At 38.8% G+C, this 24,302-nt stretch overlaps 1 protein-coding gene across 3 annotated transcripts in view; it reads right to left on the bottom strand.

Annotated features, from left to right (window-relative positions):
• The window catches only part of eng (endoglin), a 93,734-nt gene extending 71,619 nt beyond the window's left edge, over positions 1 to 22,115 (bottom strand). For all 3 annotated transcript variants that reach the window (XM_041810725.1, XM_041810727.1, XM_041810726.1), the window contains exons 1-2: positions 22,001 to 22,115; positions 20,211 to 20,382 (exon numbers count right to left, since the gene is read on the bottom strand). In XM_041810725.1, the coding sequence (XP_041666659.1) occupies positions 20,211 to 20,268 (58 nt within the window). In that variant the 5' untranslated portion in view covers positions 20,269 to 20,382; positions 22,001 to 22,115. The remainder of the gene's footprint in view (positions 1 to 20,210; positions 20,383 to 22,000) is intronic.
• Positions 22,116 to 24,302: the final 2,187 nt, after the last annotated feature.

Below are 24,302 nucleotides of genomic sequence, written 5' to 3'. Positions count from 1 at the left end.
CGGACGGCGGAGTCTTGATGGGGAAAGAAGAGGGAGGGAGGGGTCAAAAGTCCTATCAGAGTTAGTCGCGGAGGGAAAGCTTCAAGTCTCTCTCTCAACTCCACATACACACACACACCTATTGTCCCGGCGTTTCCGCAGCTGCAGATTGAGGCCTGACCATCCACAGGAAGGTAAACAAGCTCTTATCAGTGCTCTGCAGGGGCCCGCACTGTCCCCTGGCCTCTCACCCCTGCATTACAACACACTACACACTCCATGCAACGCACACGCTTCCTGACCATCTCACCTCCCTCTCCTGAAGTCCTAAAAAATCATTCTGACGAGGAAAAAAAAAAAAACGCTGATTAGTCTTGTCAGTTTAACAGTTGAAGACTTTTCGTGGGTCGCTGGAGAGGAACGGAGGATGTGATAGTGGGTTTTTTGGAGACAGCCTGTCTTCACACTAGCTCTGTTTACACCTCAGGGAGCCATTCGTCCGTCGTCTCGTCATTGTCGGAAGCCGGCGGAACAACAAGTCTGACGGTGGCGTATGGAGGGCCTATGCCTCACTTCCTCCGTTGTTCTCTCACTCGCTTTATGCCCTGTCGGCTGCTCTTATTTAGCCATTTTGTAGCCTCTGATGTGGATTAATTTCATGGTGTTTTTTGAAAAATGCACCTTCAGGTGATCTGTTATACCATGACATCTTGGAGGCAATCTTTTCCATTACTTTGTGCTTAATTTCCCCCAAAATATACAAAAAAAAAGACCGCTAGCAAAACACAATTAATCATCCAAGTGTTAATTGGTGGATGGACGGACTAATTTAGCACGTTTCATGCTAACTGTGAGCAACCAAAGCAGATTGAAGCGTTAGAGATTCATTGCACGGCAGTTGCTCCCAATCATTCAAGATTAATGTAGCTTTGCACAACATATGCTTGGTGTAGAACCAACAGAGATTAGCTCGTTTTTCTTCACTGATTTTTGCCAGCAAATATTAATGGTTTCCGATATGAGGGTGGCATACTAATGATGGCTGTGTTATTATTTTTTATACATATTTAAAGTGAGGAAAGTCAAGGGTAAGATCAATAAGTCATCTACATTAACCATTATGATCCTAAGGACAAGGGCCTGCAACCAAGGAAGAAGATTTCACCCTTGCATCGATTGACGGCTCTTTTAATTTATTGCACAAGAAAAAAGCTGCAGTCTGTGCTCTTAAAAAAGGTTGGAAGCAGAAAAAAGCTATATTTTTTCATTTTGTGATAATAAAACGGGCCTATGTGAACATAAAAGTTTTGAATTATATCCAAGAGAGATCTGTGAGCTCCAAGTTTATGATTTCATTTTCACAATTTAACTAATGGAAGTGTCTGGACCAGGGAGAGCTGTTTGACAAGTGTAACTTTATTCCCTCCAGCATGTGCCGAAAAGATTATTAAGTATCCCAAGCTTGACTGTTGGATTTGTTGTAGTTACAGTACACGAGCAGATTAAAATAATCTGTCAGATGTCTCCAGGGTTTTACTTTGAGTCGCACGTTCTGGTGTCTGACATATCACAAGAAGTACGAGCAAAGAAAAATCCAATGTCCAAATCCAGCGAGGATAGTCTCATCGTATCACACAGAGTCAGACATCAGAGAGAGATTTCAGCTCTGTAAATAATACAGATTGACTGGTGTGGCACCTGAATCAACAGGAAAACTACCCACCCAGTACTTGAATCAAGAGGCTCTGCTATTATACAACACTCAGCTACAAACCGAGTGCTGTGAAGCAGTGACCACTTTAGAAATATGGGTCTGTTTATGCAGAAGAAGAGTTCCTTTCTATGTACTTAGTGCAGAATAAACAGCTGTAACTTTCTTTGAAGTGCTTTTGTTTTGTGGATCATCCTTTATTACAAGAAAAAAATCCAAAACCACAATAAAAAAGCCCAAATCAAATACATTTGTCTAATGTGTAGTCAGACACGTCATTACACTTAATACAAGCAACATTCATCTTTTGAGGACAGAGAAAAATCATATTTTCTGTTATTAAAAGCAAAAAAAAAGGCCTGAATTGCTTTTATAAAGTAGGGGCAAGAATTGAAATAAAATTCCTTTCACTCAGAAATAGACTAAGATGTAAATCTGAGTTTGTAAATCTGAGTTTGTTAGAAACGGCCACCAACAAGCTAACAGATTTCGCATCGCGTTAGGGTAATCTAAACTTATTATTCAACTTTTATTACCAACAGATATTAACCAAACAATATTCAGTAAAAATAGATTGTTTTGACTCAAGGTCTTCAAAATTTTACCATGCCTAAGACACCCATCAGAGTGACAAGACAAAATCACAAAGTGGGCATGCACAGCTCCAGTGAGCTACTAATGGTGAAGCCAGCTGTTGAATAAATCTCACACTGAAGTAAACTGGGAGAGAAACAAAAACATCTTTTCCACAAGGAAAAGCTTAGTTAACCTTGCAAAGCAGATAGATTTGTCAGACTTTCATCAGGTAATTCCATCTTGAAAAGCTCCACAACTTTTTCACCAAACTGAAAATGGTTCTGAAGTGAATGAGGCAGTACCTATGGGCAGGGTTTCGCAGTACTGTGAGCCATGAGCAAAGCCTGTCTCCAGTGTAGCAATTAGCTTGGATGTAGCTGTAGAAAAGCAGCAGTTTACTCAGACCTCAACCACATTTCTTTATTAAAACAAGAGCTTAGAACAACACAGTAAGCTTTTCTTAGCAGAGATGTTTTTGCACATGTCCCGATAGGCTTCAGTATGATTTTTAGCCACCAACATGCTTTGCCAGTCGAACACTACAGTAGCGCTAGCCTTAATTGCTCCAGGTAGCTTTAGGGCTGTGCATGTCTGCAACCTCATTTTGTCATGTCACTCTGATTGGCCTGTCATGAGTGTCACAGAACATCTGTCCAATCATCTTCTGACATTTTGTTGGAAAGTCCACTTTGCATGGGAGGTTTCCCAGATGAATGTGAATTATAGCCATGCAACGGATACACGAAACATGTCAGGTTAGCTTTTAGTGGAGTTATTTGCACTTATTCAATAAGAAATCTTGTCCAGCTATGAAAAAACTGCCACTATTGCTACATCTGAGCTAGTCACTTCACTGGTGGTTGCCATTGTTGACCAGCGTGCAGTACTACGAGACCATGCCCGTGGCTACCAGCTAGATCTTCTTCAACGGTGGTGATTGGTCCAGTAACTTTTCAGAATGAAGCTTTGCAAAATGGACCTGCCTGATGACAGAATTGGCCAGAAATCCATGTCTAAGTATTTGGCAAGGTTACCTTGATGTCTCCTGGTAACATCTTGGGGGATCAGCACCATCACTTTGAAACACACTGATTTTAATGAAAGTTTTCTTAGCATTGTAGAAGAAAACAAATTTATCTTATTCTGAGTAACATTAACCACTTGGTTAGTGAGGCTCTCCTTTGAAGCCAATCTGTGTGAGTCACCATAATGAAATTGCTGTTCTTATCAAACTAACTTTCTGTAAACCACAAAACTAAAAGATGGAGCCTTAAGCCTCCTGAGAAACGACTTCAACCTGTACTAAGCGTGCTTGCTGCATAGGCTGATATTATTGCTGTATATTGAAATAAGGAGTTTGTCTAGACTTGCCAGATGAACAAGGCTCAAATCAAGTATAATGAGATAATTCTGACCAGACAGTAAACAAATATACTTTCAAAGATTTGAGTTGTTGCAGTGGCCTCACGTTTGGACATTTTATCCCTGAACATTTTGCCCAATCTGCCAGTGACAGCCTGGGCGCCAGATTCTGCCTTAAAAAAATTCCCTCATTAATTTCAGTCTCCAGTGAATGAAGCTTCTGCCAAATGAAGAACAATTCCTGTTATGCCGGATATCGGAAACCCTCCCAGAAGTTCCTCTAACCCTCGTTTGAGCACCTTTGACTTCAAGTCATGGGTGAGTCGGCTCCAAATTCAGTCCAAATTTGCAGGTATGTTTCCTGCGTTTGTGCAGACTTATACAGGGTAGAACATGGGCAGACAGACCTCGAGATAAGAGCACATAATGCCATGCCTTATCTGTGCAGACAGCAGGCATGTTGAAATGAGCACAAGTGGTCGCCATGCTGACGAGGCGTTTATCTCGCCCACTACTAATGAGCCATTCAGAGCTCAAGCTGCTGCATAGTGAAGAGCATGGAGCTGTGGGGTGAAGGGCCTTGTAGTCCCATGGAGATGATGGTCAGGAGAAGGTCAGCAGGATACAGCAAGGAGCTGTAATCTGAAATCTATAATGATCTATAATGATGGACATTATGGCTCCTCATACATACTGAAGTTACTGTACATGAACTTTAGAACCAGGTCTGGCAGCTGAAGCAGTACAGGGAGACAAAAGTGATGTAACATAGAGGTGAGGATCAGACATTATATAAAGCATAAAGGGTTATGATTTCAAACCTTTTCTTTGCTTTTTTAGTGCAGAAGGGAACAGTTAACACAATTTACAGAACCTGGAGTCCTCCTGTGGCAAGGGGAGCTTAAAATATGTTTCCAGTAATAGAAAGTGAAAGAAAAATGAGGAGACAACACAAGAGAACAACTGAGTTTGCTGCAAATGCTGCAGAGTTCCTCTGAGACATAAAAATAGTGGTAACGATAAAACCAGAGAGTGGATGGCTGCATTTTCTTCCCATGATTTTAACCATTATTAAAAGCAATATTTAGGGGCGCTGATGGCCTAGAGCAGGCCTATTCCGGCCCAGAACCAACCCCCAAGTGGCCCAGCCTGTGGTCATGCCAGAGATGCAGAGGGCAACCTATTTTGCATGTTTTCATTAATTCCCACAGTATTTCAGACTGTGAATGCAACACTTCGCGTAACCTAGCAACAGTCTACCTACAATGCATTTTTTTGAGGCGTGCAATGCTGACAGAAGTAGCCCCAAGATACCGAGTATAAAACATGTCCTCTATAAATGTAGCTACAACTGTTAATTTAGTTTTTATGCACTTTAAGATACGTCTGGGTAGGATGTGACCAAAATTATTATTTATAGAATTTCATTTTATTTTTATTCAAGTAAAAAAAAATATTTATACTACCCCAGGTTATTTTCAAATACAGCTCTGTTTTTATGCACTTTTGATGTGCTGTTGTCATTAAGCCAAATTTAAAAGGAAGATTATGAATAAAAGTGCATATTTTTCATCAAATTAATCTGTGTTGGTTCAAAATTTAACATTACCAGCTGTATACTTGGCGCCGAACATGTCTTGCCCGACTACATTTCTTGATTTTGAAATTTGGCCCAATTGGAATTGTAATTGGCCTAGAGGTTAGGCGGTCAAGTTTTAGTCTTATGGCTCCTTTTCTCCCCTGATTCCCCACTCCATCTACTGTTATACCTGAATAAAGGCCAAAAAGCAACAAATAATAAAAAGAATACTGGTAGTTTTCCATGTTAATAATCACATCATAAAGATAAAAGCTGAAGCATGCACTGAAAACCAAAGCCAGGATAAGATTATGTCCATTCAAGTGTCATGTCTTTGCTTTAAGACAGTGTTACTCAACCCTGCTCAACCAAAGAGCCAAATTGTTGAAAAACACCTTTGCAAGAGCCACAATCTAAGTGGTGAAAAGTAGCAAAACTGGGTTAAAGTGGCAATAAAACTAAGTTAAAGAGAGAAAAATGCTCAAAAAGTGGCAAAGAAGTGGCAAAACATGGGTGAAAAGGGGCAAATAGGCATTACATTGCAAAAACCAGGTAAAAATGGCAAAAATGGGGAGAGAAAGTGGCAAAATTAATAGAAAAATTAGTTACAGATGTAAAAAATGTCAAAAAGTGAAAAAAAGTTGTAAAAAATGAGTGAAAAGTGACTAAAATGGGCAAAAAGCAGCAAGTGACAAAAATGGGGAAAAGAAGGGGCATTCAATGGTAAAAGGCAGCTAAAATGGGCAAGAAGTGGCAAAAAAGAGGGAAAACTGCAAATAGCAAAAAGCAGGATAAAAGAGGCAAAAAATTTGTTAAAAAGGGCCAAAAATAGGACAATTGTGACAAAAAGAAGTGGCCAAATTGGCTTAAAAAGCAGAAAAAATAATTAAAAGTGGCAAAAAAGGAAAAAAATGGGGAATATGGGGGGAAAAATTGCAAATAAGGGCAAAAGAAATATATAGACAAAAAAATACAGGTTGAACATTAACGCTATAGCTGCACCAGAGTGTAGCTTGCAGAGGTCTGAGGTCAAAGTTGACCTTTTTTAAGGTTTTCTGGACAAAAAATATTTCAAATGAAGACATAGAAGAGCCACAAATCATCACAAAAGAGCCACATGTGGCTCCAGAGCCACGCTTTGAGTATTACTGCTTTACGATCCCACAAATATATACATGAGCTACTTCGTATGGTATAATCTTGGCAAACAGTGCAGTGTAAGCCAGTGGAAAAAGATGTGGGAACTCAAAAGTGGAGAGGATCATAGCTTTACTGAGTCTTTCTCACACTGCCTTCTGTATTCAAACAGAGGAAAAGCAGTGCAGTCAGAAATGGATTGTTATTTGGGAGGGGCATAACACTGGAGGAGATTGAAATCGGTCTGAGGCAGCGACAAGTGGTCGCGTCTCCCTGCCACCCAGTCTGACTGCGAGCTGAGCTGGCTCACTACAGTCAAACAAGGGAAGTGGACTGTTTTGACTCTCAACGCCATTTTTAACATGACGTTTTTTTTTTTTCTTTTTGTGTGTGTCGGCTTACTCTGTGAGCATGCTTTCTGAGGAAACTTAGTCAACTCTTTCTGAGCCTGTTCCCTTTTAAAGTCTTTCAGTCAGCTAAACTCTTTTTAGATTCCTTTTTTCTTCTTTTGTCTAATAACTTCAAGCTTTTTAATTTCCCCTTTTCTTACTTTTAATTTCACTGGATCTCCATATCACCCTGCTTTTATCCCCGTCTTGTCCTTTTTCTATGCCGTAGTTTTTTTAAATCCCCAATTTCCCTCTATCGTCCCTCTGAACTACTTATCTGCTCTTTGACAGTCACACGAATTTGACCCCCCACTCCCTTGCTGTCTCCATGAACCAGTCTTTATGAATTTTGTTATCTCTGTTCGTCTGTCGCTCTGTCTCGCTCTCTTTCCCTCTTTAAGATTCCTCTTCAGACAGCCCTCCCTCCACCTCCCAGCGGCTACGCTAATCACTTTTGTGCTTTTCCTCCGGCCCGTGGAGGGAGACTCTGGGGTAGGAAGAAGTGCAGCAGGAGGTCTGGCGGTTGACATCATGATGCCCGGCTCCCACTGGGAAAGTTGCTGCAGCGGGGGGCATATTCAACACTACTTCCCCGCCAGGAAATGCCGGGCACACAGCGGATAAAATCGCTAAATACAAAGACTTCAGTCAGACGCATGGATAATTGTTCAAATGTCCCACTGCTACAGCCAGCTTAAGTGGTAGCAGTTGTTATGCTTGCTGTTGTAAAGTGGTCCAGGAATGAACAAATGAAAATATTTTACCCATTGAGGTGCTAAACAGCTAACTATCAACAGGCCTATTACCAGCTTAGCAGTGCTTGTGTGAATATATGCCATAATTCCAGGATAAGACCCAAAGGGAGACTCAACCAATTTCACAAATTACATGTTTACATATCAGGGGCAACTAATGAGAAAACTGTTGCATAATCATTTATGTGTGTGTCTGGAGAATCCATGGCATCCAGCATTGAAAAATAAAAGCCACAGGAGTGCAGAAAACTGCAGTTCCTCTAGTGTCCACTTGAGGCAGGCTGCAAAAGCTAAGAAATCTCCATTACTGCCAGTTTTAAAATACCCATTTTTAACAGAAATAAACATGTGTACAGCTGGGTTCAATGGCTCTTTCCTATATTGGTAAAACTGTGCAGTAGGTGATTTGTTTCATAACTCAATCATTTTGACTGTATTAGGCCTAACAGTTATTCATAAATCAGCAAAATTAGGTATTTGACGACTGATAGTTGATAGTTGGGCGTGCTGCAGCTCTGAAAATGTAAAATGTGTAAAATTGAGAATATTGGCGTCTTTTTTTAAGATATATTTTTGAGCTTTTATGCTGTTATTCAGACAGATGATGGTTGATACAGTTGGGAATAGGGATGAGAAATGCAGGAAACAGGCAGCTGATGGGACTTGAACTGTGTACATGGTGCGCGACCTAACTGCAAGGGCATCTGCACCCATATTAGCGACATCTAACAGTCAAATTCTAGATTGTAATGCTCACTCACAACCAGTGGAGTTTTACAAAAATGCATATCTGTTATTTGCTTCCTTCTAAGGTACTGTGAAAGACACAAAAATGCATGATGATGGATCCCAAGGAGGGGACCCTCCCCATGTATGAATAAAATGTGTATTCTAAGTTAATAATATAAAACAATTTCATATTTTCAGGAGCTTAAAATCTAATTAACATAGGCCTACATCTACATAATGTCTTTCATTTTTACCAAGTTTGTTTTGTTAAATGCTACTAGGCTAAACATTACACACTGTACTCTTGAGCTTGCAAGGCTGATTGATAAGCCAAATTTCACGCCTGTCATCAGCCATCTGTCATCCGTCTTGCAAAGTTTCCAGCTTAAATACTTCTACATGGTCAGAGAATGGCTAAACCAATCAGCATTATTTGGAGAGAAAGAGGCCATAGCTACAGGCATGGTTTAGTTGTACTGCAAGCCTGTGACAAAATTTAGCACGTAGTTATGGTGGCGTTTTTTTTATCAGAACTAGAAAACATTTTTGTCTTTAAAGAAGAGTAAAGGACTGCATTGAAATCTTTTCTTAAAAATATGTTTTTGCTCTTCTCCCAACTGGCTTCAGAAAGAGTTTGATTCATCAACTTGCTCCACTGCCTGTTGAGCTTGCATAATGTAGCTTACTCCCTGGGGCAGTGCATGACTACTACATCATATTTTGTTGCCTTGATTTGCCTGTAATGACTGTGACAAACAAAACATCTGTCTAATCACCCTCCAAGTTTTATCTTTTAATTTCTGAAAGGTTCTACGCCTTCCCAAACACCATGAATGAGCTGTTGCCAGATGGATGTGGAAAATAAGCCCTGCCATGGTTATGTGAAACAGCCAGGTAAGTAGCTCTTTACCAGAAGGCCTGCCTTAGCGCAATTTTTTGAATGTTACTGATGGAAAGTTATGCTGGCAAAGTATGTTCAAGTGACTTCAAAGTCCCAGACTAATTTCTAGTTGGAAAAAGAATATGATAGTTCTCCCTGTACTGGGAAAAGCTCCTGTGATGTGGGTTTTTTGGTGGAAGATGATCATAAACTTGATCCAAGCTGATCTCTTTCTTTCCTTCGGTTTTACAAGCTGGCTGGCACAAATTGTGTGGTAACTATTGTCAGCAACCAAAGGGAGCTGCCAGTACCACACGAGAAGCTGCAAACCAGTAAATATGGCAGGGAGGCAAAGGAACATGCAGATTGTGGAAAAAGAGAGGAAACTGGTTTAACTGCACTGAGAATAAATTCCTCTTTGGCATGGCATCTCTTTTGTACAATAATAAATTAGATAAGAAGAAGAGGTGCAAAGAAATTGCTGTTGCCCATGAAATACCAAGTGAGTAAGCTGGAGCTAAAGCTTGTAAGCTAGCTTTAGCATACTCTCTGGGGATGAATTAAAAGTTTCAGTTGAATATTTCCTTTAAGTTCATGCTGGAATAAAATCTCAAAAGGTGTCTTGTTGAAGTCTTGCAGTTAGTGACCCTGCATGACCTGCAGTCTTTTCAAAATCTTAAATCTCTGAGTTGCTGATACATCGTCTTTAAATGTGTGAGGGTATCAGACATTAGCCTTTAAAAAAGGTTTTCAAAGTCTTCTAGTGTATTGAAGGCCTTAGATGAGTCAGCACTTCCAATATGGCTCCCACCATTGTCGGCCTTTGCAACATGTCTTTGGAAACCAATGAAATGACATCACTGTGTCCATATTTTAAACAGTCATTTTTTTAAACAGTCTAAAGACAAATATTAAGAAATTAACCCTGGACATTTCATAACAGTTGTATAGAAATGAAATCAGGGAAATGATACTAAAAGTATGTGTTAAAAACTGGGGGAGCTGGGTTAAAAAGTATGGGGAATTTCCATGCAGAGAAAGTCTGATAAAACTGCATGAACAGGTTGCATTGTGGGAAATGTAGAGCTTTTTTAAGGGACTTTGGAGTTAGAATCATAAAACCAATGTAAAGTAATATCAGCTAAGCCTGTACTGTTCAAATTAAGACTGCTTTTTTTCGTCTGTTTGCTAACTTTGTAGGAAAACACATGAATTTTGAAGCCCATAATAAGTTAGGCCAACAAGTATTTATGCAAATAAAGGTTGTCACAATGCCAAATTTTTCAACAAATAGGATTATACTAAAAATCACATACTTTTTAGATCCTACTGAAACAAAAAGGGATGTCCTTGACACCCAATGTTGGGTGATGTCTTAAATAAGGCAGGAATGCTCTTTCTTTGTGTCCAAACTGCATAAAAACAAAGGCAACATTGTGGTTCAGGAAAGCTACCATCACATATGTGCCATTTAGACAGTATATTTGTGCAATTTAGACATTTATTGCTCTCTCTGTCACTCACTGCAGCTTCTGGTTTACAGTATGACTGCAGATTTTGAGTCTTTGTTAAAGCTTTGGTGCCTTTCAGTACCATCAGTTGTAAAAACAAGAAAGATTATAGAGTTTAAAAGATGTGATTGTGTGGAAAAGTATTGCAGTATTCAAAGATTTGACAACTTTAATGTAACTCTGAGGCAGATATGAGGACATCTATGAGGGAAGATATTAGACTATGTGACTTTCCGTACCCCCTTTGAACAAAAGTTTCAAGAAAGTGTTTCGACTTCAGGAGGAAAGCCAGACAGAAAAGAACAAGATAAACAAAACAGTGATGTCCAAACAACAACATTTTCAAAGGAAGACCAAAGCTGACCAAACACACGGAGAGAATGAATTCCACCATTGCACAGGCAACTCCGCCTGTGTGATCTTGGCACAAACAAATACCCTCCCGTTAAATGACTAAAGGGATTTAGACAAATCGAGGCACCACAGGCACGCAGAGATAAACCGCTGGCTGGACCATGTAAGGCCTTCAAAACAAACAGCAAAAATTTTTAAACACAATTAACCTCACAGGGAGGCAGCGTAGTGAAACTAAGACTGGTGTGATGCTGTCTGTTTTACTGGAGCCTAACAGAAGCCGGTCCAGAGATTATGGATGAGCTGTAAACAAGAAAGAGGCCCAACTGATTCGAACATGGAGGGAATTTTATCAATAATAAGCAGGGTAGTACTAGTGGTTGATTTTAACAAAAGAGAAAAGAAAAAAGCAGCACTGATGAAAAGAGGTCGTAACGACCAAATTCAGCATGTGTTTGACAAATTCCAGGGTTACATTTGGAGCTGTGTCTGGACTCTTTGGACAGAAAGTGAGTATTGGAACATAAGACCTTGAAGTTTATTTACTCTGATTTCTCTGGAGAGAACTCTGAACCAATCCAGCATTTTTCATCAACAATAAAGCTGTTAACTTCTGCAGGACTGATCAAATTATTTGGCTGCAAAGGTACTTGTATTTCTCTCCACTGGTGTTACGAAATTTGGAAATTTTCCTCAGTGAGAACATCTGACACCACTCAAAAACAGCCATGGATGTTCTTCTGAGAAATGTGATAGTTCTGCAGCATAACAAAGTTTCATCCATTAATCTGCTGCTGTGCTTACTGCATCTCTCTAAAGTGTATAAATACATGATAGCTGAAGACCCAGGGGGGTGCTTGAAGAGAGAATTAAGTTTCCAGTTGCAGGAAATGAAGTGGGTAAGTAACACGAGTCTCAGAGTTAGACTCAGAAATAATCATAAGACTTTAGTGAAGGTTGTGTGTTTATCATATTTCATGGAGGAGAACTAGGGTTGGGAAATAAGGATCAAATGTTACATCTCCACCATTTTCTAGCTTATCCGCGATAAACATCCCAATATATTACAGTAAAGAACATTATTTGAACCTGTTGAATACCACTGCAAAAAAAATATAAGAGTCCTGGACTCTTAATACTGGGTATTTTTTTGTTTTTAGTTATCAAAAGTTGCAGACTTGCTTCTCTAACCTTGAACACATACCTCGCAGAATGAAAAGAGTCTCCATTGTTTTATCGCAGTGTCAAAAAGTACAGAAACTATATGATCTAGCGAGAAAGAGCACTTTTGTAAATTGCACAAAATGTGTTGGCAACATTTGGAAGAGTATTTGAACTCATTGCTTGAAAGTTTGCATTATTCATTTATTTTTTTGTATATTTTATTTTTAAGGAACAGATGCAGCCATCCCATGTCTGTATCATAGTGTTTATAGTAAATGCTAGTTTGCAACACTCACTCCTGGAAGGGCTTTAGTGAGAATCAAAAGATAAAACAGTTGATTGAGAAGAGGAAAAGATGAACTGGGTATAACCTGCTGCTAACATTTAAAACAATTTGAAAAACAAGCAATAAACAAAACTAAATTAGTTAAAATATAGATGTATTATAAAAGTTATATAATGAAATAATAACCAAAAAAAACCTTCACACTGCAACAGTGTTAAGTTGATTAACAGAATGTGGCTAACATTAGCAGTGCTAGCATCGTCTGCTCATTGTCAGGTTAGCGTCGACATTCCTGTGCTGAGTATTGCCATTCAAAGTGTGGTTATATGCCAGTACAACCTCACACAGCCTCAGGACAACTTCATCCTCATTTTCTAGAGCAAAACAGCTAAACCATGCCATTTTCAAAGACATGCTATCGCTGCTATCCATCAGTGGTCGTTTACATTGGATTAAAGAGCAATGTGGCAGCAAAGCAGTCATTAAACATAACTACAGTGGCTACAGGCTGTTACAGTTTAGACAGAGCATTTGACCAGGATTGTTGGCGTATAAAAAAATGAGAAGAATCAGTTTAACCAACTCCTTATTCTGGTGCCAACTACAAAGGGAGCCATCTTTAATCGTTTAGCCAGCTAGTTGCACGCATCTCTAGTGTGAAATGCATTTAATCATGCTTTGCATTTAACTGCCCTCCACGTATTACACATTTTTTTTAAATTGGCTCTTTTTTGTGCCAGTTGTTGTACTTCTAGCAGGGATAAACAGTCCAGGGTCTGGAATTAAGATCAGTCAAGTGCCAAATGTAGGAAAATTTTCTGTTTGGTGTGTAAAATTCAGAGCAATATGCATCAGGTTAATGTCATACCAAAAGTAGTCATATTCATGAAAATTACACAGAATTAAAAGTCTTTTGATGCAGCTCTGTAGGTGGATCAGTGTAAATTTTGCTGACTAAAACTATTCGTCAACAGCCTTTATTTCCATTATGAAAACTACACTAAACCAACCAAAGAAAGATCCGCAATGACTAAAACTGACAAAAGTAAGTTTTTGTCGAGATGACTAAACCTAGATGAAAACAGGCTTTAGTTTTTGTTTGACATTAAAAATCCATGATATTTCTCCACTGTGGGTAAATCTGTCAAAATGCAAACCATCTGTAGCTATTCGGCCTCTCAGCAGTAGAGAGCAGGGACCCCAGGTTTGGCGGGGTGCATAAAACACACTAACATGATTTGGAACCAGGTTTAGGCAAGAAAATAAATGCTTGGACTAAAAGTAAAGTCTTAAATGTGAGGACTTTTATGGACTAAAACTAGACTAAAATGTTTTGAGTTTTCATTGACTAAAACTAGACTAAAACTAAAAGGGGGAAGAAATTACTAAAACATGACTACAACTAAAAGACTAAGACTGAGACTAAAATCAAAAATAGCTGCCAAAATTAACACTGACATGGATTGATGAAAATGCATCATTGGGTTGTTAACAAATTAACTACTAATAAGTCAGTTTACAGATTGTGAAATGAAAGTAGAAATAAGCTGAGCATGCACCATGAAAATTACTTTAAACAATCTCCTTTCTTTCTCTCTAAACATGTCTGCATTTATCACACCGGTGACCAACAACAATCAGCAACTAACTGTTCATTGCATTATTCCAAAGCCTGGTGTAGACTTACCTCACATAAACTTATACACACATGCATGACATGCAATGCATCAATAAAAACACTCTGACAGTGTTAACTGCACTGTCGCATCCCTAATGAAATATCTAAAAGTCAATGCAGCTGGCAATCTGTAAAGGGAATATCGCCTTGGGAAATGTTTTGTTTCTTTACTTGTGAATCTCTTCTCATGCTTCAGATGTCACAGAAGGATTTAATAAGCCTGATGTGGGTTAGTGTACAAAGGGTTAAACAAGTTTCAGTTGAGCTGAAGCAAAACTAAGCACAAGTAAAACTCAATATACCGTCGCCTGCAAGTGGCAGTGGGTGTTGTGGGATTTGTTGCAGGCTGCAGGCTGTTTTCGATTTACTTTTTCTGTGTTCACTTCTTCTTTTCAGGAACTTTGACATTGTGGCTACTCCCACGGTGACTTGCAGCTGGCGATGATGCTCTTAAAATACAATCCTCAAGTAAATATATGAGTGCTGATTTGTTTTGCAACGCCTTATTCTGCCTGTAAATTTGATTTTCTGTGCTATTTGCTTCAGTCTGTCACATCTGATTACTTTGCTTCATTTGTTCTGAAATAACAGGACTAAGCCCAGGAGGCAACGCTGCAGAAAATGCCACATTAATGTGACAATACTGGACACGTAATGACGAATAAACAACACACTCGATAACAGAGGAACTCCTACATGTCACAAGAATGCTTTGATTAATGCTTCAACGTTCAGTAAACAGGGTCAGAGAACAAACTGTGAACAGCGTCACAGCTCCTCCGAAAGCTTCTCATCTTGAAGCTGCTGTAGCAAAAAAAGAGGGAAAGAAAATCCTTAGAAAAATCTTCCCAGGAAGAAAAAATAGATGGCAAAATCAGGGCTATGTATCACAGAGGCAATTAAAGGCTGAGCTAAACAGCTCCTCTCAGACTGCAGCAGCAGACAGAGAGACTGATCCCCCACAGTAAAGCTACACGAGGTCAAAACTCCCAAAGTCTGCCATTTGGCCAGAGAACCACCTCTGTATCCCTGCCACCAGCGCCCCGCTGAGTGGCTGCTTAACACTTGTGGCATTATTGTGATTTGTCATACAGAGGGTCAGCGCTGAGGCCAGGAGACGAGAACAGGCTTGTTTTCCTGGCACAAGTTTGTTTGCTTGCTAGTTTTGCTCTCGTAAAGACAGTTTAGTTTTCTGATGGATATGTCTGAGCACCAAGTGAGAGAAAAGTTATTCTGAATTGTAAAGTGCAGCTTTTACCTTCAAGTGAAGCTTTGTGACATTAATGTGGATGTGCCTATTTTGCAGAATGCTAAACTGTATTATTACATAACAGCAGGGTGCATTATGCTTTCTTTTTTGACATTTACTGTACAGTCTGAAGGGGATAGTTCTTTTTATGCATTAAGCTAGTAAAAGATGAATGAAAGGGAGAAAGGAAAAGTTATTAGGTAAACAAAAAATGTTTAAGCATGCTGAAATTGTTTGCATTTGATTGTGCAACATTTCATTTTAAAACTTAAATAATAGCTGCCAAATTTATTAAGCTGAAAGCACCAGTTACACTCCAACAAAAGTAAAACTCCCTGCAAAAGCAATATTTTGCTATTCAATGCTTTCCAGACCAGCAAAGCTTAATATAGCCCATATCAATGGCTTTCTAAAGACACGTGGAGTTGTCAGCCAAGAGAAAAAGTAGCCAGCAAAAGGGATATGAAAGCTTGGCCTCCCATCGGTTGATTAAACAACTTGAGAAGCAAGTAATAAGGGGACGTCTAGAGGTCCTCCCCTAAGAAATTTTGGGCATCCAAAGCAAAATCCCCTAAATCTGGTGAATATTTAAGCAACAAAATATGGTAGGAATTTGCTGATGTAAAAGGAAAACAAGAGTTAATGACAAAAACATTAGCTTCTTCATGCATGTAGCTGAAAATTGTTAAAAGATTTAGCTAATCTGTTGGGGTTTTTTATTCATATTTCAAAAACACATGGTTTAATGTTAAAGACTATCTCACTCAAGAACTGCTTTAAACACTCAAGTTCCAGCATTTAAAACTTACATAACAGCCAGTCACAAAATTAAAATTAAGTCTCAAACTTTTATAACTAAACAATAAGACACAGTAGCTGGCTGTAAATAAGTGATTAGTCAGCTGTTTGGCTGACAACTGGTGCTTGTGGAAAGTCCTGTTATATCAGGATTGATCTGAAACATTATGTTGAAAGAATTTAAAGAAAAAAAAAGGAAGTTCTGTTTTTCAGAGCACCTCCCACCAGCATTATTGTTGCTTCTGCTTCCCAGTGTCTGTGATCTGTTTTGATTTGCTTTTTATTTTACTTTACTCAAGGAAATGTCACCAAGAAAACGTGAAAATGTTGTGAAGGAATTCATCCTGGTATAACCAGCAATTCTGCACCTGTACATTTTTCAACTGAAAATACAAGTCAGATCATTTCATCCTCAGCATTCGTTGTGTAGAAGGCTGATATCAGAAGTTGAACCCCTTTTTGACTTTGACTGGTCAGTGAGGGAGAGGTCATACTGACAGGTGTGATGGTGCTTCTAAGGGTTAACTACTGTAAAATTCAGAATCTAAGACACCCTGGTTTATATGCTACATGCTGTTATTTGGTAACTCCCAAAGGGAAAAAGTTTAAACCGTCCTCCTATGTGACAATTTCCATTTCTTTTGGCAAAGTCCACAACATGCAGCTTTAAGACAGACTCACAGCCACTCATTCTCCCCTCTTTCACCTGTCACTTGGTGCCCTAACTGAGAAGTGCTTTCAGCCAAACCAGCACTTCCTAAGGTTTATTTACTTAACAGTATGCACCCCGCTTTCTTCAAATGCAAGATTGAGAGAGAGAAAAGCAGTAAAAAAGTGGTGCAAAACCCTGCCAGACTTGTCTGTGCCATTATGCAGCATGGTCTAAGCAGTGATGTGATGGTTTGCGGTCCACAATGAATTGGTGAATTTTCAGTCACGTTAGGTCTCATGCAGTGCATGACTGTGGCAGCTAAACGCTATGGTAATGACATCCTTTGTCTCAGCACTGGGCTATAAGTTAAGCTGCAGTCAACCTCTTGAAAGAAAAAAACACAGGTATTAAAAGATGCATGCCAGATTTCACAGTATTTCAACTGAGAGTGCTGTAATTTCAGTAACAAAACAGAAACAGTGGGCATTTTTTAGCTATATTGGGTGTTCAAAACCCTGAACAAGGGACACTGGCCCATGATCAAACATTTTGAACTTTACAAGGCTCTTTTGTGTCTTGATATGCAAAAACTGTAAAATTCAAACCTTTCTCTCAACAATAATTAGAGCAAAACTATCCAAAAATAAATAGAAAATCTGTCTCGCAAGCTAAATTAATTTGGGGCAACTAAAAACATTGTGTTTCCAAATCAAACAGTTTAGAAACTGTTTTGCCCTTTTGTTAAAACTTATAAATAAATGCTTTTTCTGTACCTTAATCACAAAGAGAAAAAGGGTTATTCTGAACTGTAAAGTGCTGCTGTTATCTTTAAGTGCAGCTTTGTGAAATGAATGTAGACTCTTATGTTGCAGACAGCTCGTGTTATACTGAGTTACTTTACAGTGGGATGCAGTATGCTCTGACATTTACAGTCTGAAAAAATGTCTTACATACACCTTTACACAAGTGTGCTTTATGCCTTATCCTTGTATTATTTTTGAGCTTTTCTGTATGCTATCTTGTAAATTAATGGTTTCCAACCTGGGACTCTGGCCCCTGAAGGAAGGCACCAAGGATTAGGGAAGGGACACAGGACTTTGCCTGCTCCGAGGCTTTCTAATAAGATTTGCATGAATTAAGTAGAATCATGACAGCACACTGACTGGACAGTTTATACAAAGGCCTTTCAGTCAGATCATCTGTGTGTAGGTCTGTTCTAATGAGGTTTTATCAATGAAACAAATAAATAAAATAATTTTGAGAAAGCACTGCATCACCTTTTTTCAAGTGAGTCATAGGGGGCGAAGATTTTCTTAGATACAATAAAGGGGGGCTCCAAGGAAAAGGTTGGAAACCATCATTTGAGGGAGTGATCCTCTGCCTTTTTTAAATCACCACCTCCCATTAACTATTCTGAATACATATTATATTGAAGTGTAAGTTCATCTTTGCCCGTCCTGAATGGATTCTGTTTGACAACTTAGTAAAACAGATTTGACAGCTTTGAGATGCAGCCTAAAAGGCAGGTACTATGATGATGCATGCAAGGTTGAGAGTGGTCCTACAGCAGCAGGTGTTGCTGCTGTAGGACTAGAGATGAAATTTAGCTACTGTGCTAATGCCGCTAATATTTACTTGGACAGTACAATCAAAGAAAAAACAAGTAATTGGCATGCATGTTTCTATTAGTCAGTCTTGACTTGAGTGATGCCCTAAAAACATCACACAGGGAGACACATTTGATACAAAAGTAAACTTGAATTTACAGAAAAATGTTCCATTACCACAAAGAAATCTAAGATTTGTGACCCGAAATGGCTGATCTGCAACTACACAAAGCTTACCACAAATTTATCTCACTTCCAATTTACAGGCTTTTTGACTGCATTGTTGCTCTACCTTATTTTATTGGACTCAAAGAAAGTTTCTCTCTTAAAAGTAGCCTCATAGATGTGCTGTTTTAATTGAAAACCATGTGGCCACCCTATATGAAAGATAGCTGCAGGGAAGTTAGCCCCGTTCACCCTGAAGCAGCAGAGCTGAGCAGGAGTCTGGATCATAGCCTGAGGGCATGGGGAAGGTTCACATCTCTTTACTGCCTTGTCTGGATTACCGGTTTGAATTTCTTATGTGCAGACACACACAGCCAGAGTCAGAGGGAGGCAAACAAAGGAGGATCACGTTAAATCTACTAGCACGCAGCATGTTTTTTTCCTTTTCATGCCTCCATTGTCCTCTATTAAAATCTGATTTATCCCTGGTAAGAAAGGTTGTCAAAATGCTCAATGCTTTCATGGTTTTTGATTCCACATGGCTTAAAATGATAAAATCCCTGTTATTTTAAAGATCAATAGTAATAGAAGCTTAAATAAAAAGACGATTGAGTCCACTAAAAATTGCTGAAAAACTTCTGCACAGTCTAAACTTTGCAAAGGCATTAGCAGTACAAAATTGCTGCACATTTGCAGCAATTTACATGCACATTTTGGTGATTAAATAAGGAAATGAGATGATATCAGGTGCCCAGGACTCTATTTTTTAAGCTGTGGCATCAAAACAGATACCAATATTGTTTGATTTTTTACTAGTTTCATACTAAAGTTTAAGAATCTGGTATCTTGACAACCTCAATAAAAACACAAAGAAATGTTTCCCAAAGTGAATGAACAGAAAAATAATCCTATCACCAGTTAAAGTGTGATAGAAATCCTGTCTATTCATGTTTATAGTAATATAAGCTACCTAATATTCAAGTTGCTGCAAGAATAAAGCAATACATCAAATTTCACAAATCTCTCTTCATAAATGGGCTGAAAAATTATTAGAGTCCATGCAGGAACAAGCATTGGAGCAAATTTTAAAAAAAAGTCTTGATTAGGGTTTCCAGAGTTTTAAAATTTGATATGATACCAGTAAAAATCTAATTATACTGATACTTGTTTTGACACCACATCAATAAAAATCCAAGTCCTGGCACACCAAAGTAAAAAAAATCTAGTTTTAATCACCACAATTTGCAAGCAAACTCCTGCACAGTGTTGGATTTCTCACACCTTCATTAATACCAAATGCATTGCCAATGTGTTTTTGAAAATTTGATGCAGTGAGTTTCTCTGGTATCTGTTTGGAGAGTCATCAATTGAACTTTTGAGTCAGCATCCCTCTCTCTTTCTCTTGCAGCATCTTTTTTGTAATTAAATTGTTCCAAAAGCATAAGCCAAGTCTGAAAAACCTGACAAACTTAGTCTCAGAAATGAATTAAATCTATCAATACTCACTTTTGAATTACTTCTGACAGAAATATACCCAGAAGGCCTGAAATCTGATTCAAATTTACAAGAGTTGCTCATTTTAGAATGAAATCCTATTGAATAGGACCTAAATGGTTAAGAAAAAGCAGAATAATAGTTGGTAAACTTACCAGAGGCTGCAACAGTGATGCACAGAAGCAGGGCGAACCGCGTCATGTGGCTCTCCATATCTGCTCAGTTGTAGATTGAAGTGTTGGTTTGTAGAAGCTGAGTCTTGGTCTCTGGAGGATGTCAGGGTAATTGTGTGGAGGCTGTCCTTGTCTGGTGGCAGAGCAGCAGTGACTGTGAAAGCCAAAAAGCACACAATATAAGTCCAGAGGTTAAACATCATGGGGAAATAGGGGAGGGTGGGAGTTAATGAGGGGACGTGATGGATGATGAGTAAGGAAGCAGCTGTCAAAACCGAAAATAGGACTCTTATTTTGAAATGCTAAAACAAGCATTGTATGAAAAATGATAACAAAAACATACCTCTTGACTCTAATTCAACACCTCTCTCTAGATAACTAAGTATTGTTAAAACCAAGTACAAATAAAGTCAATTAAAGTAACAATACTCTTTCTTCACTTTAATATCCCCAATAGCTACTGGTGTAATAGTTTTCCTACTTTTCTAGCAACTATACAACCTTGAACTCTAAAAGTATTACTCATATCTATAAAAATAAATAAGGAAAAGGGACATTCTGCAATTTTGGTGTCAGATAATTTAAGTAGGAAAATCATATTCATTCATCCAGTGACTTCATCAAACCAGAAGATTATACAAAGTTGTGATATAATTGGAGCCTGAACCCATTATCAGGATAGTATCATTAGATAACTAAGAATATTAGCATGTAGTACCTCTTATAGGATATCTGATAAAATGCCGGCTCCGTGCAGCAGATTAAATGATAACAAAAAAGGCCATTGGTCATTTATACAGCCCATTCAACACTGGCATGTTGATCAAATATCTAAAATTCCTGAAGTAGGATGACAGGATTTTCCTCCAGAGACAGTCCTGCAATATTTCTGTCCCTCTTCCTGGTGCACAATGAGGGTCAGCACCCTCGGGTTATCTGCTGGTCACTAGCTTCTGGCCCGGCTCTGTCAGGAAGCAGAACGGCATGCCTTGGCTTTAAATAATATCACAATGCCGAGATCAGATAAGACGGTGGCTGCTCCTGTTATATGATTCATATAGAGGGAAAGGAAGAGCCTGTGTAAACTGTTTATGCACTTTCAAAGGAAAACAAAATGTCACGTTATTTCCCTAGACTTCTTATGAAGGAGAAGTATGTCTTTGACAAGGTTTAAGGGAAGGATTACTAATGAGGAACTTCAGTAGCAAATAAAGGAGGCTTGAATTGGGGTTCACTTATGAGCAATGCAAAGTTGACAGGCTTCAGATATTTGTATTTATTTCTATGTAGTGAGATAGAATATTGTGTTAAACACCATCCGGACACTTCTTTCATATCTTAAAGTTTTCCTATAGTTCTTATTGCACATACTTATGTTACAATATCTTATAGTTTGACCTCCTCATTTTCTATCATGAAGTCCCTTGACAGAATGCATTACTGTGTACTTTTTTGCATCAAAATAATGACAAATTCCGTGCATGTGTACACACACTTGGCAAGGAACTGATAAAACTTACATTAATTAACAGGAAAAGAAGCATAAAAACTATCATTCAGATACGAGCTTTTGTGCCATAATTCCTTGCCTTGACAACCCCAATAATTCGCCCTTCTTACAGTTATTAACATTAGGGATGACACGCGCTGTTAGAGCGCTGTGAAAAGAGTAGGAAAGCTGCTAACATCACAACTAATAGGGATATGAAACCGACAACATATCCACGAAACACCACGACAGTGAAAACAAACTCATTAAGTTTAAAACTTACTTTCCAGATACGGTGTTTTTCTTGAATAAAGCTGGCTTTAGGCTATAATCCACGGGTGAGGACACGGCTGCGTTCAGCACTGTAACAGAGTCAGGACTTTCCAAACTTTTTGTGCAGCCTGGGCGGCGCAGATTTACTTTTCTACCCCTCCCACCAGACTTTTTTCCCTTTTCCTGAGTAGGTGCTGCCCCTCTGAAAGCATTGTCTGGTCCACGCAGTGACTATAAATAACAAATAATTAAACCGATGTGTTGTTTTCTGAATATATGGCAATTTATGCCAATATTATAATAAGAGCTTTCCACTCTTTAAGAAGAGAGTGGCATTGTGTATAACTATACAGCCTACTGTTATTAATTGGCTTCTAATAATTGATATCTCTAAAATCTGTAAACCTTGAACTCATTGTAGACCTGTAAATTAAATGGTTTGACGAGTGACCATGCTAACTTGTGACTGTGTCTCAGCTGGATGCGTCGCAATTACAAGATGTTGAAAACCCCGCAAATGGTCTAATTGCGTTGATTATTTTTTACTTGAGTGCCTTTTGACACCAAACCAAAAGAAAATACATTATTACATTATTTCATTTGTTTCGCTAGGACTATTTAAGTTTTTACATCTTTTGTAACTACGACATCCATAGACGCATTCGGCTACAACCGCACTTTCGCACTGTCATTCTTCCAACCGCTATACCTACAATTCAAATTCCGACAATTTCTTCCCCTTTTAGACTCTTGTCGAAATATGTTTACATTTTAAAGCTTTAAACCTACTAAAATGGCAAGGCTCTTACTAAAATATCTTTTAAAAATGGCAAATAAGGGTTTAACTGACGACAAAGTCATACCTGCAACTGCCCGTTGGATTTTGGACTAGTCCATCTGCACCGGGGTCATAAAGGCCATCGAACAAGCGATATAAGGCGAGCAGCGACACTAGGTATGATTGGCGTCCCCTACCCCACCCTTTCAAGTGGTTTCGTCCATGTGATGTCGGGTGTCAAGCGGGAAACATTCAAACGGAACCGTTCCTGGTTCCCATAATGTCAAATTCGAATTAAAATGACCTACGAATTAAATAGGTTGATAAAGGAGAGGAAAGAAAGACAGACGGATAGGAACAGGCCGGAAAACAACGGAAGAAATGTCAAACCTCGGTGTAAGATTTTTTTTTTTTATCCGAGAAAGTCATAGCATGGACTTGGCAAATGCTATGCAAACGCCAGCTAGCTAGCTTAGATACAGCTAACTTTAACAGCCAGAAAGCACAGATTGAAGAGGAGAATCACCTGTTTTTGGCACAGGTGTCTGTTTGGAGAGGACAATGCGGTCGAGACAAGAGGAGGCCTGACAGGACGTCCCACCTGGTGACACACGTAAGTTAACGGTTATGGCGGTTAGCTTGCTAGATAGGCAGTGGGTCACTAAATGTACTTTTCACGGAGATACCGGTGGGTTGTTGAGGGTTGTTTGCTGTTAGTCCACCGAGGCTGCAAAAATATCTTCTTTTTATCTTATCGTCTAAATATCTATGCAGGAAATAATGGTGTCTGGTGCTGTGTGCAGTATCTTGCCTAATTTCTACTACATAGTGCACTGAAATTACCTTCTACCATCCTAGGAGGCAGTCTGTTCAAAATACCAATGATTCATGAGCATCTGCTGTTTTAAATTTGCTGTAGCTAGAAATTTGTGAATGTCTTACCTTTAATTTACTGTATTTTTGGTGCACATTTATTCACCAGTCTGTCATAAAATTTACTTAATTTCTTGTAGGGTTACACAATTGAAATAATCAAGGATAGAAAATGTAGAATTTTTGCACTGAAATATCTATATTAATTCAAAAAGGGACCATTCCCATGTTATATATTTTTAATTGAGGTCTTACAGTATCTCAAATATTTCCCAAAGTTTAAAAAAAGAGAAAAATTATTCATCTTTATAAGTGTAACAAGACATGTCTTGTAATGGAGGCTGCCACTGGTTGCAATTTCAGTTGCCCAAACCCACCTCTGTAACATAGGAACCCCCTGCACAAGGCATGTCCAGCCAGTAGAGATCAGCATGGCTCAGCACCGCTCATCTCCATGGCCTACTTCTCAATACTACTTCCTGTTTTCAACTGAGGACTCTGCTCAATTAAAACGGTACCTCATAACGTATATTTACTTCACCAACAACTGACATTCTGTTTTCATTCATAAATTTCTTATTATGAGGAGGAAATGCACTTAAAGTGCACTTTGCGTACACATTTGAAGCAACACCAGAGGGCATGCACATCTTTTGATCCC

Source organism: Cheilinus undulatus, linkage group 17 (genome assembly GCF_018320785.1).
Source record: "Cheilinus undulatus linkage group 17, ASM1832078v1, whole genome shotgun sequence".
NCBI lineage: Eukaryota > Metazoa > Chordata > Actinopteri > Labriformes > Labridae > Cheilinus > Cheilinus undulatus.
This window is presented reverse-complemented; position numbering and strand designations above follow the sequence as displayed.